Source organism: Daphnia pulex, chromosome 4 (assembly GCF_021134715.1).
Source record: "Daphnia pulex isolate KAP4 chromosome 4, ASM2113471v1".
Lineage (NCBI taxonomy): Eukaryota > Metazoa > Arthropoda > Branchiopoda > Diplostraca > Daphniidae > Daphnia > Daphnia pulex.
The window spans coordinates 3,080,171-3,093,259 of record NC_060020.1 but is presented as its reverse complement, the minus strand read 5'-3'; the positions used below and the strand labels follow the sequence as shown (position 1 = coordinate 3,093,259).

At 41.0% G+C, this 13,089-nt stretch overlaps 2 protein-coding genes across 3 annotated transcripts; both read right to left on the bottom strand.

The window, feature by feature from the left end:
• Nucleotides 1-7,035: 7,035 nt before the first annotated feature.
• On the bottom strand, nucleotides 7,036-10,001 carry LOC124192441 (lysine--tRNA ligase-like). 2 transcript variants are annotated; one of them, XM_046585719.1, is made up of 9 exons: nucleotides 9,851-10,001; nucleotides 9,098-9,393; nucleotides 8,758-9,035; nucleotides 8,410-8,655; nucleotides 8,167-8,329; nucleotides 7,812-8,071; nucleotides 7,526-7,738; nucleotides 7,277-7,420; nucleotides 7,036-7,203 (listed from the first exon to the last, which is right to left on the bottom strand). In XM_046585719.1, the coding sequence occupies exons 1-9, from the start codon at nucleotides 9,877-9,879 to the stop codon at nucleotides 7,123-7,125; spliced, it is 1,710 nt and encodes a 569-aa protein (XP_046441675.1). In that variant the 5' UTR covers nucleotides 9,880-10,001; the 3' UTR covers nucleotides 7,036-7,122. The 2 variants fall into 2 exon arrangements, with proteins under 2 accessions (XP_046441675.1, XP_046441674.1); XM_046585718.1 differs by having other exon boundaries at nucleotides 9,456-9,917.
• A 1,078-nt stretch (nucleotides 10,002-11,079) lies between these two features.
• LOC124192440 (endonuclease III-like protein 1) lies at nucleotides 11,080-12,587 on the bottom strand. Its single transcript, XM_046585716.1, has 4 exons — nucleotides 12,140-12,587; nucleotides 11,904-12,074; nucleotides 11,678-11,837; nucleotides 11,080-11,619 (listed from the first exon to the last, which is right to left on the bottom strand). The coding sequence occupies exons 1-4, from the start codon at nucleotides 12,560-12,562 to the stop codon at nucleotides 11,381-11,383; spliced, it is 993 nt and encodes a 330-aa protein (XP_046441672.1). The 5' UTR covers nucleotides 12,563-12,587; the 3' UTR covers nucleotides 11,080-11,380.
• Nucleotides 12,588-13,089: the final 502 nt, after the last annotated feature.

Sequence of the window (13,089 nt, the reverse complement as noted above, 5' to 3'; positions counted from 1 at the left end):
TTCCCTTTTCGTCTGTCCTTTCATCCACTTTTTTTCTCTACTCATTCACACCGACCTTCCGCGCACTCAACTTCATCTCCATTTTGTTCGCCGGTTCGTTCGGCTCTTAATATAATCGACTTGCGTTACGTAGAAGATATTCCAGAAAAAAAGAAAAAAAAAACCCAGAAAATCGTGATGATTTGTTTTTCCTTTGACACGTTAAAGAAACGGACCGACCGACGCCATTTCAATTAACTCACGCCGTGTGCGTTCACCGCGCGCTCGTCGGCGGTCCCCCCACCATCGCCACAAATACGGTCGTATAATAATAACAAGGAGAGCTTGGTTGCAGGGGACAGCTCAGACACGTATTGCACAAGAGGGTATGAACGTCATTTCATTGCTCTGACCGTTAAGATCGTTATCGGGACTCGAAATTCACCGGGTTGGTCCCATTTTTATTTTATTTTTTTTTTAATTTAATTTTTTTCTCGTGCGCCCCCGTTCGTGTTTGCTCACGGTGATGATGATGATGGAGTTGACGCTCATATCTACCGCCACCGACTGATCATTTTTATACGCGTATATTACGACAGGCTGGCGGCTCTTTTAAAACTTTTCCCGACCGGCTGCGGGATTTTAGTGCTCTGGTGCCAGTCGCAAACAGAGACAGTCGGTCGGCGTTTTATATCGACAGTCTGAAAATTGAAACAGAGATGTACACACAACAGTTCAAGTTCTTTCTCTGTGTTTGTGTGTTGGCCGCCGCCCGCTCACGCTGGGTCGAACATGGCGGCACGCAGCGCAAGGCACACGTGGACTCATCATCAAACAACAAACAACAAACATCTTGTTGTTGTTTGCTGTTGAGTGAAGACGAGATTCGGAAACGGATTACACCACAGACATTTTTCAATGAATTTTTCATTGAATCAATTTCAAATTTCTTCTTTTTTTTTCTTTTTTTGACGTGTATAGTTGAATGACTAAATTGACATTTCTATTTAAATAAAAGAAAAAAAAGAAAAAAGTTAGAAATTTGAAAATGAAGAAATGCGATTGTCACTGGCGGGAGTGACTTGACACATATCCGACGCTATTATATTGCATGGAACCGCGCGCGCATCTGCTGCCGGTTATTATACGTGTTGCGTAATAGCCCGGATGGTCCTCCTTTATCTTGCCAACCTTTATATTACACATTTAGACACCGACTTTGAACCACTATATGCATATGACATGGCACTATAGTGGCACATGGTATGATGATATTGACCATTTTTCACCGTCGTCGTCGTCTAGTGGCTCGGTGTGAACGCGCTAGGGGCGCCCGGCCACTTCTTCTTCTTCTTACATGTGTGATATTTTTGTCGGAGACGGATTCCTTTTTTGATATGTCTATAGGGAGTATATCGCTATAGATGCGCGTTTTTCGAATGAAGGTGTCAGCTTTGGCGAGGGATTACCAAAGAGAATTTTTATTTTATTTTATTTTATTTTTTACATATGGCGCGGTGTATAGTAGTAGTCCCCCCTCATATAACATCTCCATTTTTTGGCTGTCCCTTTTTCGGTTTGTGTTGTCTTTATTCTTTTTTTTTTCTTTTCCTCGAAACTTTTTTTTCTTTTTTCTTTTTTTTTTACGGCGCTCAACATCCGCGGCGAATTTATTATTATTACGGCGGGGTTTTATATCATCTGGACTCTGCCGTACAATAAAAAAAAAGAAAAAAAAAGTCATCATCATTGCAGGTTTATATTATATACGCGCGTTGCAGGTATCACGGGGTGAGTCACACTGGCGGCGGCGGCGATATAGTTTATAACTTCGGTCAACTATCAACGCCGCGCTCCGTTATTTTATTTTATATTTTTGTTGTTTCCCCTTTTCTCTTTTTCTTTGAAGGTGAAGGAGAGCGGAAAGTGTTTCACCGCAACAACTAAATCTATCGCCAAAGATTTCAAAAAGAAAAATAGAAAAATGTATCGGTGAATATTCGGCGTGATTGAACTCCCGGCGAAACGGTTGAGAAGTTGCGAGAAAAGCCAATCGAGTCGACAAAGAGCTTTTTGAAAATCTCCGATGACCGTAAAGAAATGACTAAACTTTTTTTTTTCTCTTTTTGAATAAAAATTTAAAATGAAAAGATTTTAAAACCTTTCAAGAAAATTTTTCTCTTTTCCATAGCCGGCGATTATCTTTTTTTTTCTTTTCTTTTCTTTTCAAATCCTGATGGAAAAGTGGGCCGACCCGTCTGTGTACCTCAATCCCTCTCTCTCTAGTCTCTAGCTAGTCTCTATCTCTTAAAAAGCTAATGTAATGTTAGCACCAGTGGGAAGGCAAGTTCTCTGTAATTATGAAGTTATACACACACTCGGCGCTGCAAGGGTCTCATCCGACACGGGATGAGGTGGGGCGTGTCCCTTTCCATCACATACCTTTGTATGGTGGTAGTAGCGCGGCCTTTCGGAAATTCATCCGACGAAGAGAAGAAAAACACATCGAGTCGTTGTGTTGAAGAAAATATTCGAACCATCATTCTATCTCTCCCCCTCAAAAAATAACGAATTTTATATGTTTCCCAAAAAAATAAAAAATATACCCGACTGCGCTCTTATTGTTCTCGCCGAATCAATTGAAACACATTCAAAAAAATCTATCGAGACTGTGACGAATCGCGGTGTGAAAGAAGAAGAATAAAAAATAGAAACGTTCGACTTTTTTGTGTTGTTTTTCTCGGACTATTCGTCGAGCCGTCACGAATTTGAGCGCGGCGAAAAAAAAAATTGAGAAGAAGGTAATAAGAAATGAAAAGGTAGTAGTAGTATATAGGTAGAAATATGTATATAATCATCCATACATACATACACATAGCCCCGGAAAGGAAAGAAAAAAAGCGCAGCCGATGTCGAAAGAAAAAAAGGAAAGGTTATAGATGGGAGAGTTGAGAGGGGAATAGAAGAAACATCGCAGGTAAAAAGAGAAAGAAAAGGTAGATACTCTCCATATTGCTGTAGGGACTGTGTATAGGGTCTTCTACATGCAAGTGCAACGAAACCCCCTACTTATTATAGAGAACCGCTCAGCGTGAGAGGCGGAGGGTGTGAAGACTAGAACGGCGCTTTTAATACACACACACACATTTCTTTTTCCTTTTTTTAAAAAAGAAAATTTTCCTTTTTCTTTTCTATCGGTTAATTAGGATTGGAATGTTTTCAGCCGCTGGCACATCAGGTTCTTTTTTTTTGGTTGGTGTTTTTCGACTTGTGGATGTACGCGCGGATATATCTTTACCTGCTGATCCTCTCTCTCGTACATACTTATTATTATTCCGTTCTCTATTTTTCGATGAGCCACACGATTCTTCTTCTTTCTTTTCTAAACCGCACAGCAGGCAACCCCACCGCGTCTACACACCTTTTGGAGCTGCTGCTGCTGATGCATCCAGTCATGTACAGCGCATGTACTCATCTCTTTATTTCTCCGAACAGATCCGCGCGCCGTGTGGGTGTCGGGCTTGATTAGAGACCTCCATCGTCGATTTTTTCCTTTTTCTTTCCTTTTGAATTTCCAAACGACTGCGCTCGGATGGTAGAAAGAAAGAAAAGATATAACTGGCCCCCTTTGGTCTTTTATTCGGCAGTGCATTACGTTATTGCTTCCGGCTATAACACGATCCCGACTCCCCGTTTTTTCTTTTTCATTTTTTAAATAAGTAATAGCCCAGGTAATAATCACATTTGAATTATTCAACTGATTTCGTCCTCATTTATCTTTTTTTTATTCTTTTCTTTTCTTGTGTGTGTGTGCGCTATATTTTGCCCCCGAGTCGTCTGCCATCATCAGAGGTGTATATGAAGGGCGGGAAGATGATGTAGAAGATTTCTGATGATGGTGGAAGATATTCATTCATTACTAACGTTATACTGATGTATATAATACGCGGCAGCGGCGGTGGTTTTGTGCCGTGCTCTGTCATCGCTCATGAACCCCCCGAGAGCGAAACGTGTGAACACGAACCCCCCAACCGCCAGCCCGGCAACAACAACACTGCATAATGTAATATCTAATAATAACGTCGATGAAAGAGATGAGAAAAAAAAATTTCTTTTTTTGATTATATTATATACCTACCTTATAACAACAACAACAACAACATCTTTCAATGCGGATGAATAAAAAGTATAGGGGCAGTTATTCATAAATTTTTCTGATGTTCCTATAGGAGGGGCAGCAGCAAATTTCCAAAACCGAATCAATATAAAAAAAAGGGGGGGGGGGAGGAAATTTCATAACTGGTGATTGACGGCAGCCAAAATGACAGTCCCATACTTTTATTTTTTGTTCCCATATTCTTTTGTGTTGTCAGTTGTACTAGTACTACTACTACACAATAACCTGTAATTTTGAACAACGCCTTCTTCCGCTTTTCCATCGGCGCGCTAGGATATATCCAGTGTCTCTCCCCACATCTTTTGTGCGCGCTGTATACATAATATTCCGTCCTCTGTGGCATATCTCGTAGTACTGGTTATACTGGCCGCACTCCAAAAGCCCCCAAAAGCTGTCGTCATCGCCGTTATTATTATGATTATACTATTCCACGGCGCTCTGAACTCAACAAAGGAAGAAGAAAAAAATGTCCGAGGCTTTTTTCTTCTTTTCCATCTGCAGAAAACGCAGTTGACGGGAAATCTTTCATATTTTATATAGTGCGTCCTATTGTTTTGGCTTTGTCACTCCAAAGTAAAAGACTTTTCTTAACATTTTTTCAGACTTTTTTAATAATATCGAGTCTAAAGAAGAAAACGGGAAAGAAATGCAGATTTGATTCATCAAGAATTCGCATTTTTCGAATATTGAATTCCTTGTCGTCTACGACCCTGGAATTTACATTTCGTCCCCACTGCTGGATCATTACATTCCCACCCGTTTCTCTCTCTCTCTCCTTCGAATAAAATAAAAACCTGAATCTTTCGCTACCCAGACCGGAGATTGTCGTCGTCGTTAGATTTATATTCAAGACAGGAGCAACTGCAACATCATATCACGAGACGGCCAGTAGAAAACTATGCGCGTTTTTATTATTATTCAGGAGAATAAGCCGCCGTCTTTTTTTCTTTTCTTTTTTTTTCCCTTTTTTAAATTATAATTATTTTTTCTTTTTAACTTCTTCTGCTCTGTCGGACAGTGTCTGTAGCTCTCTTACTGCGCCGTTCGTTCAGTTGTGCTCACCTACACACAGAGTGTAATAATAATCCCGAAGAGTAGTTGTATACACGGGGCTTGTGCCGCCGCCGTGGCTCCTCCGCTCCACGTCACGTCCCCATGCATCATCCGAATGTTAATTACCTCAACAGGGGAGTTAATACACCGCCTCTCGGGACTGCCCCGTGACTCTCCCGCACACACACACACACACAAGCACAGAAAAGCTGCATAGACTAGGTAACAAACACATACAAAAAAAGTATCATAAATATTAAAGCGCTGCAGTGTATAGATCGCCCATTTCAGATAAAAATGTCTGTCCTATGGCGGATTAAATGGGGAATCGAGATTAATGGACCCCGACGACCAGCAACAACAACAGCCCGACGACGCTATAAATTAATCCTCTTATTCATTTTATTTTCATCAGTAACGGAGAGAAAAAAGGGGAAGATAGAAAAATTAAACTCATCACGATATGAGAAACAACCGACCGTCTGTCGGGGCGACCGCCGCCGCGACCGTTTGGCTTCATTGTCTCCATTGAATTTGAATCATAAAAATGCGTCTGCGCTGCGATGTAGGACGCAGATGAGAGCGTCTGTTGCTTGCCTTGCCCTGACTATATTCGAGACAGACAGATGGGGCGAATCCCAAAAATACTTTTCCATCATTACAACACACAGCAGACATGCAGACGAAACAGACAAGAGAACAAAATGCTGAACTTGGCATTCCAGACATTTTCCAACTGCAGTTCGGGTTTCGGACAATAGCATATAACGCGCCCAGTAGACATATTTCTAGAATTTTTTTTTTATTTCGTTCACGGTTAATGTTACACCATCAGCGCCAGCCCTCCCCCTCTCTTTTGTGTGTCCAGGAAGAAGAAGAACTATCATCATCCTCTTTTCTTCCAGTGGGGGCCGTGGTTAGAGCGGACCACAATGAAATCCGGTCAAACTATTCAAAGGCAGCTAGGAGAATGTTTCCAGCACAAGGAACTTTTGGAAGGAAGGAACCACACACTGACAGCAGTTTTATACTAGCCCCCCTCTCTACTAGCCAAAGCAACTGATGCGCAACTGTATAGGGTCCCCCATACATACTGTACGGTATACCTCTAACTCAATGGCCCTCATTTGAACCGGGAGGGGGTCCTGTTCTCGAGCCCGGCAACAATCGGACAATAAAGACGTCAGCCGCGGCCTACAGTGAAAGAAATTAAGAAGCGGACATCTAGATGTGACCTGGCCCATCCGACGGGCTTCTCTCGCTCAGCGGTTTATCCTGGGTAGAGCCGACCTTACATACACAACTACTACTACCGAGTTAGTACTTAACAAAAAAATGGCGTCATCATTTTGTCACAGAAAGCAAATGAAAAACTAGACGGCTGTGAGGTTGTTGCGGCCGCAGACGGACACGTAATAACACGAAACATTACCGAGGCTTTTCTTTCTTTCTCTCTCTCTCGTAGGTTGAGGAAATGCGCAAGAGGATGAGAGTGCCTTGTCTCCACTCTCACACCGCATTTCTAAATTACAGGTTGGAGGAGAGAGGAGCAGAGAGGCCTTCTAGGAAAACAGGAAATTATTACAAGTTTTCGGTGTTCTTATCACCCCCCCTCTTACAGGCACGGTGTAATTGAACGTATGGCTTTTACACGACCTTACTAGCACTATTAGAGTTAAGTCGCTTTTACGACTCTCCGTCCGTCCGCTCGACTCGTTGCGTGTCTTTCTCCAAGGCAGCGACATCCCCCCGACATCTCGTGGAATTAAAAAGAATTAAAGAAAAAAAAAAAAGAAAAGGGAAACAAAGAACAAGACAAGTCGGGATTTCCTTTATGAACCAGCGGCCGTGTGTATTTTTTTTTAACTTCAACCGGACATGGGCAGGGTTCACATTTCTAAACCTAAAAGAGGTCACTCTGCTGGCGCTTCGGCAACCTCCTCTTTGGGCTTGTTGGGATCGTCCGGCTTCATGGCGGGGAAGAGAAGGACTTCCTGTAAATGGCGAAAAATAAAGACACGACGTCAAACGACTGATTGCACCGAGTTGGCTACTATTCAAACGCACCTTTATGTTGTTTGAGTTCGTTAGGAACATAGCCATCCGATCAATTCCCATTCCCCAACCACCGGTAGGCGGCAGTCCGTATTCGAGAGAAGTACAGAACGTTTCGTCAATCATTTGGGCTTCGTCATCGCCGGCTTCTTTGTCCTGATAAAAAGACGGGAGAAAAGATAAAACAAACAGGAAACGGTCAAATCAAGGACAAAGTTATAAAAATAAAGAATAAAAATTTCCTCAGATTTTTGTTTTTACTTGGGCTTGCTGCTCAAATCGCTCTCGTTGGATGAAGGGATCATTCAACTCGGTGTAGGAATTGCAAACTTCTTTCTTCATCACAAAGAGCTCGAACCGTTCCGTCAGTCCCGGCTCCGAGCGATGGCCTTTAGCTAAGGGCGACATCACTTGAGGGTGATCGCAGATAAATGTGGGATTGACACACTGCTCCTCCAAAAAGTGGCCAACCAACTGTAATCAATTAAAAAGAAAACAATTACAATTATTTTGTTTCGTAAGCGAAAACCCATCCATGATTTCGTACTTTGTCCAGCAATCGGGAGGCGGTTCTAGGTGCACTGCAATCGACTTGGTGCTTGACACACAAATCGTCTAATTGCTTCCTCGATTCCGGCAGGTCTAACTTAGTCGGGTGCGGCAATTTGGCTCCCGTGGCCTTCTCTAAATCGGGGAACATTCGAAGGCGTCTGAAAGGCGGAGTGAAATCAATTTCAAATGCAGGGCCAGTTGGACCATCTGGGTGGTATGGGATTTTGTAGGTGCCGTGGATTTCCTTCACCATACCTTTGGATATTAAAAATGACAATTCGGTTTTTAATGACAGACTGTAAAAAACAAAAAAACAAAAAACAACTAAAGCCAACGGAATATTCTTTTACCGGCAATCATGGCTTCCGTGACATCCATCAGGTCGTTGTAATCGGCATATGCCATATAGAACTCGCATGTTGTGAATTCCGGGTTGTGCGTCAAATCGATGCCTTCGTTACGGAACTGTCGTCCAATTTCGTAGACTCGATCGATGCCGCCAACCACAAGCATCTGAAAAAGGGACATTTTGATGGGGCATAATTATACAGGACTGTGTCGCAGTATGTCGTTTCGACAATCACGGGTTTCACCTTGAGATACAATTCGGGAGCGATTCTCATGAACAACTGCATGTTCAGATCGTTGTGGTGCGTGACAAAGGGCTTAGCGGCAGCACCTCCGGCAATCATGTTCATCATGGGCGTTTCGACCTCGAGGAATCCCATGTTGTCGAGAAATCTGCGGACGTAAGAGATGATCTGAGAGCGAACGTAAAACTTCTTTCTCACGTCCGAATTGACAATAAGGTCCAAGTAGCGTTGCCGGAAGCGGGTTTCCTATGATGAAAACAACGTGACAATCGATAAGTTTCCATCGATTTTCTCGGATGCACCGGAAAGGCAGTACGTGAGTGCGGGAACAAACGTTAGACTATTTACCTTATCCTTCAAGCCATAGAAATGGGGCATAGCGTGAAGACACGGGGAGAGAAGCTCCAATTTGCGTGGAACGATCGAGAGTTCCCCAGTTTTAGTTCGGGTAGGATAACCCTTCACGCCGATAATATCTCCTCTCTTAATTTTAGCCAAGTCGTCGTAGAATAAGTCTGCGGACTCGTAAGACTGCAAATTGGCCATGATTTGAAGATGTACTCCCTCACTCTGAAGGACATAGAACACAAGTTTAGGCCCAGATTCTCGAATTGCATGGACGCGACCTAAATTGTTTAGATAAAATTGGTTGAGAGTTTGTGCATGTTGGATAACAATAATAACAAACCTGCGACACTCAGATTTTGGTCGAGCAAAGATTGTTCTTTAACAAGGTAAGTAAACTTGTCAATGAACTCTTGCAGAGAAGTGTCGACATGGAACTTGTGTGGGTAGGGTGGTGTGCTGGTTGTCTTCAACTGCTGGACAGCTAAACTTCTAAGCTTGAAATATTCATTGGGGCTGATTTCTTCTTCTTTCACTGCACTTTTCTTCTTGGCTCCCTCTTCTTGTGGTGCTGCACTTTCAGCCTTTTTGGCCTTTTCTTTGGCCTTTTCCTCGGCTTTTTGTCGCCTCTTCTGCTCACTAGAGAAAAAGTAAGAAAAGTAAGTAACACAGACTCTTATTTGCTAACCTTGGCAGTTCACCTTTTCTTTCGGAGTTGAAAAGTTGGACATTTTATCATACAACACTTTGACTCATACAATTGCCTTTCGCTTTGGGTTAGGCAACCATTAAGTTTCTGTGTACAAGCAAGGCGTGTGTACTTGCAAGACACGCGTAAAAAATTCAACGCAAACATTTTTTGATCTATTCACTGCTGAGCACGCAGATAACGCAAAATGAGACTAGCTATAAAGTTACCGAATCAAACATATGGTGATCTGGACTTGTTGCGACTGCAGTAGTTTAAAAGAATTTAAGCTTATAACGTGCTGACAAATTCGAAATTTTTTAGGGTGAATTCTGACTAGCCTTTCTTTTTAAATTTACCCCTTTATGAAATCAATAACTGCAAGGGTATTTAGAAAATTATACTTACTTCTTGGACAACTTTTCTCCATCCGCCATGTTGACTCAGTTTGATGGTCTCACTGCGTGTAATGTTCTGTCTGCTAGGACTGCCAGAACCGTGGGTTGTACTTAAACAGCAACCTTTTTCTGACGCAATCGCATGTTCCGATTTCACATTTTCACCTTTTCACCTGAAATAATGGGAAGAATCGTACAGATAACGTGATTAAACATTATTTCGTTATTACGCCAGAATTTTATTTTTTTGCGTCATTTTTTAAATCAAAATTGCCGCCCCAACCCCATAAGTGAAAGTAATAGTTTACAATGCTCTTAATTTGAACTTCGTGCTTTGAGCGACTGGTGTAACTCGCTTTTTTACCTTGACAATCTAAACATGCGAATGAGAGGACAATTCACAATGCGGGATTATCACTCCAATAAAGTTATTTGAGCAATAAGTCGAAAAGTTGGCAGTAAAACCACAAGTGGTTCTTATCTTTCATTCTTCTTGAATTCATGGAGAGAAAATAGTCCCGAACCGACTTCTTTTATGGAGACGTTAAGATGTATCTTTTTTTTTACGATTAAACCATTTTGAATAAAATTCTTCTGGTACAGTAGATTCATCACGATACTAAAAGAACTCCCGAAATGAGAAAGTTTCGACGTCCCTACTCCTTACCCATATTTATACTTGCGATAGCATACAAGCCTGCATAACATGGCTGAAATTTTTTTTTTTTTCAAACAGGATCTTAAGATTTTTTTGAATTAATTTTACTAATGTCTTAAAGACTAAAAATAACTTTTCTTTGCATTGTTTCTATTTGAGCGCGACAGAATGTTACTAATCGTGATTCGTATCGAATTCTTATATACTGCTGTGATTCCATTCCTTCAAAATAAATGAAAAAATACCGCAACTTCTATTTTTGTTATTTCGTATTTTTTGGAGTCCAAGAATTATGAACGGATTATCAAAAAGAATCTGTTTCATTTCGAGTTTCCGACATTTCTTTTTTCCCCATTTTCCCCTCTAAATTCCATTTAAAGAACTTATATTCCGCTCGCTAGGTGGTGGGGAAACACTCACAACTAAAAAAAAATAAAAAGATCTTTACGGGGGAAATTTAAACTCACTAACGAGCGAAAAGTTGAAGGGCTTTCTAGAATGTAGTGAATTACTCTGTACTTATACTACAATTTCGATTCTATCGATCTGGCTGTGTGTAATTATTGCAAAATGTCGTACCATAAATGGCGGAACGCTTTATTTTTAGTTCATCTAGATCAATTAGAGGATAAGGTAACGAAATGTCAACCGGTTCCAATTATTCTCGGTAATAACAGTGAAAGGGCTTGGTTTGGATGAAGAGAGAAATATGTAGGCGTCAACCGTAGAATCAGACACTTAAAACGTTTGAACAATCATTTCAGTATTCCTGCTTAACCGGATCAAACAACTCAACCATGAAAAAAAAATGGGTCACGAACGTCTTAATAGGAAAAGTAAATTCCGACCTTCTTGCTTATGAATAAGAAAGAGAGTGGATTTTTAACTATCGACAAGAGATTTTCCAAATGGACATAGATTTTTGTTCAAGCACGTGCTGCACTGAGGTTTGATAGGAGTGCATCGTTGCTGCCCAAATCCAACCAACAAAACGTTGACTTCATCCCACAACGGACGAGGTAACCAATCTTCTAATTCCTTCTGAGTATTTTCCGGAGTCTTGGTTGGTCGGCGTGTCCATCCTAAACGATTCGCTATCCTATGAACATGAGTATCGACACCTAAAGAAATTATAGTAAAGAAAATCAGTTGACTCTATAATGCTACACACACGCATACCAATGCCAATTGTTTTTTTCCAGCCAATATTGACAGTGAGCACAGCCATTTTTTGTCCAACTCCAGGAAGTTTGCATAATTCTTCAACTGTTTGAGGAATGTCGTTGTTGTACTGTGCTGCCAAAATAACTGCTGTTCGTTTAATGTAAGATGCTTTTTTCTATACAAAAATATGACCCATTGATAGTTAGTGACAGTTACTTTCCAAATATTTAAGAGCTAGTACTTTCCAAAATCCAACAGGATGAATCAAATTTGCAATGACTTCCTCATCTGTGCTTATGATATTTTCTACAGTGAGACCATGCTTTTTGAGTTTCTCCATGGCAGCAAATGTTAGCTGGTCTTTGGTTTGGCTTGACAGCATAAGTGAAACAAGGACTTGAAACCGTTTCACCTGTAAACAATTTAGAAATGTCTTTAGAATAGGTAATAGAATTTAAAAAGTCTAAATTGTTATACTTCTGGAGAAGTTGCTGAATCTGCACATTGCTCAGCACCCATTTGATCAACAGGGGCATCTTTTTCAGCTCGCATGATCTGTATATTGTTGAGAACAGCTTCCCAATGCTCAGGCAAAAAAGGTTTCTGTGCAGTATTTTCTTCGACAGATGAAACAACTTTCTTGGCTTTCTTCGATTTAACCTTTTCATTCGCCGATTCGCTCCCGGCAGAAGTATCATCGAACTTTATTTTGATTGTTTGCTGTTTACTGGAACGGGTTTGTCTTTTAGATGGTGAGGAAGCAGCTTTGGCCGTATTAAATTCTTCTTTAGACGTAAAGTAGGGAGATTTTCTTGAACTCATTTTTATTATTCTAATAGCATTAAATGTTGCAGTGGTTATTTTACTGATGCGATTCAAAATCGGTAAAAACAAAACCATGTCGTCGTCTGATGTTTATTTATGGGTTGCCATGTTGCCAAATGTTAAGTAGGGGACTCCATTCAAGACGTTTGCGCATTTCTCTTTTCTTACAAACAAAAGAAAACTGTTGTTAAATAAATTCTGGTAACTAAATGAGGCAGCGAAAAAGGATTTCAACGAGTTGTTGTACAGCAAAATCCTCTGAAGAAACTATCTGAAAGGCCTTAAAAATAAATTGCTGATACCGCTGATGCCGTCCATTTGGTTCCAGCTAGAAAATTCATTACAGCATATCAAGGACGGGAATTTTTCCAGCAGCACCCCGGGTAATCGTACCATCAACTTTGAATTGCTAATGTGAATAAAAAGAAATCGCTGCGACTCGTCTGAGCCAGCGCAAACCATTCGTAGCCGAGGAATATGAGTCACGAAACCACTGAACGTCGAAATATTTTGGGTTGACATTTAACTCGAAATAGTTTCTTTTCAAATTTACAGACACAATGAAAATCTGTATCTCCTTATCAGGATCCATTTTGAAGTTG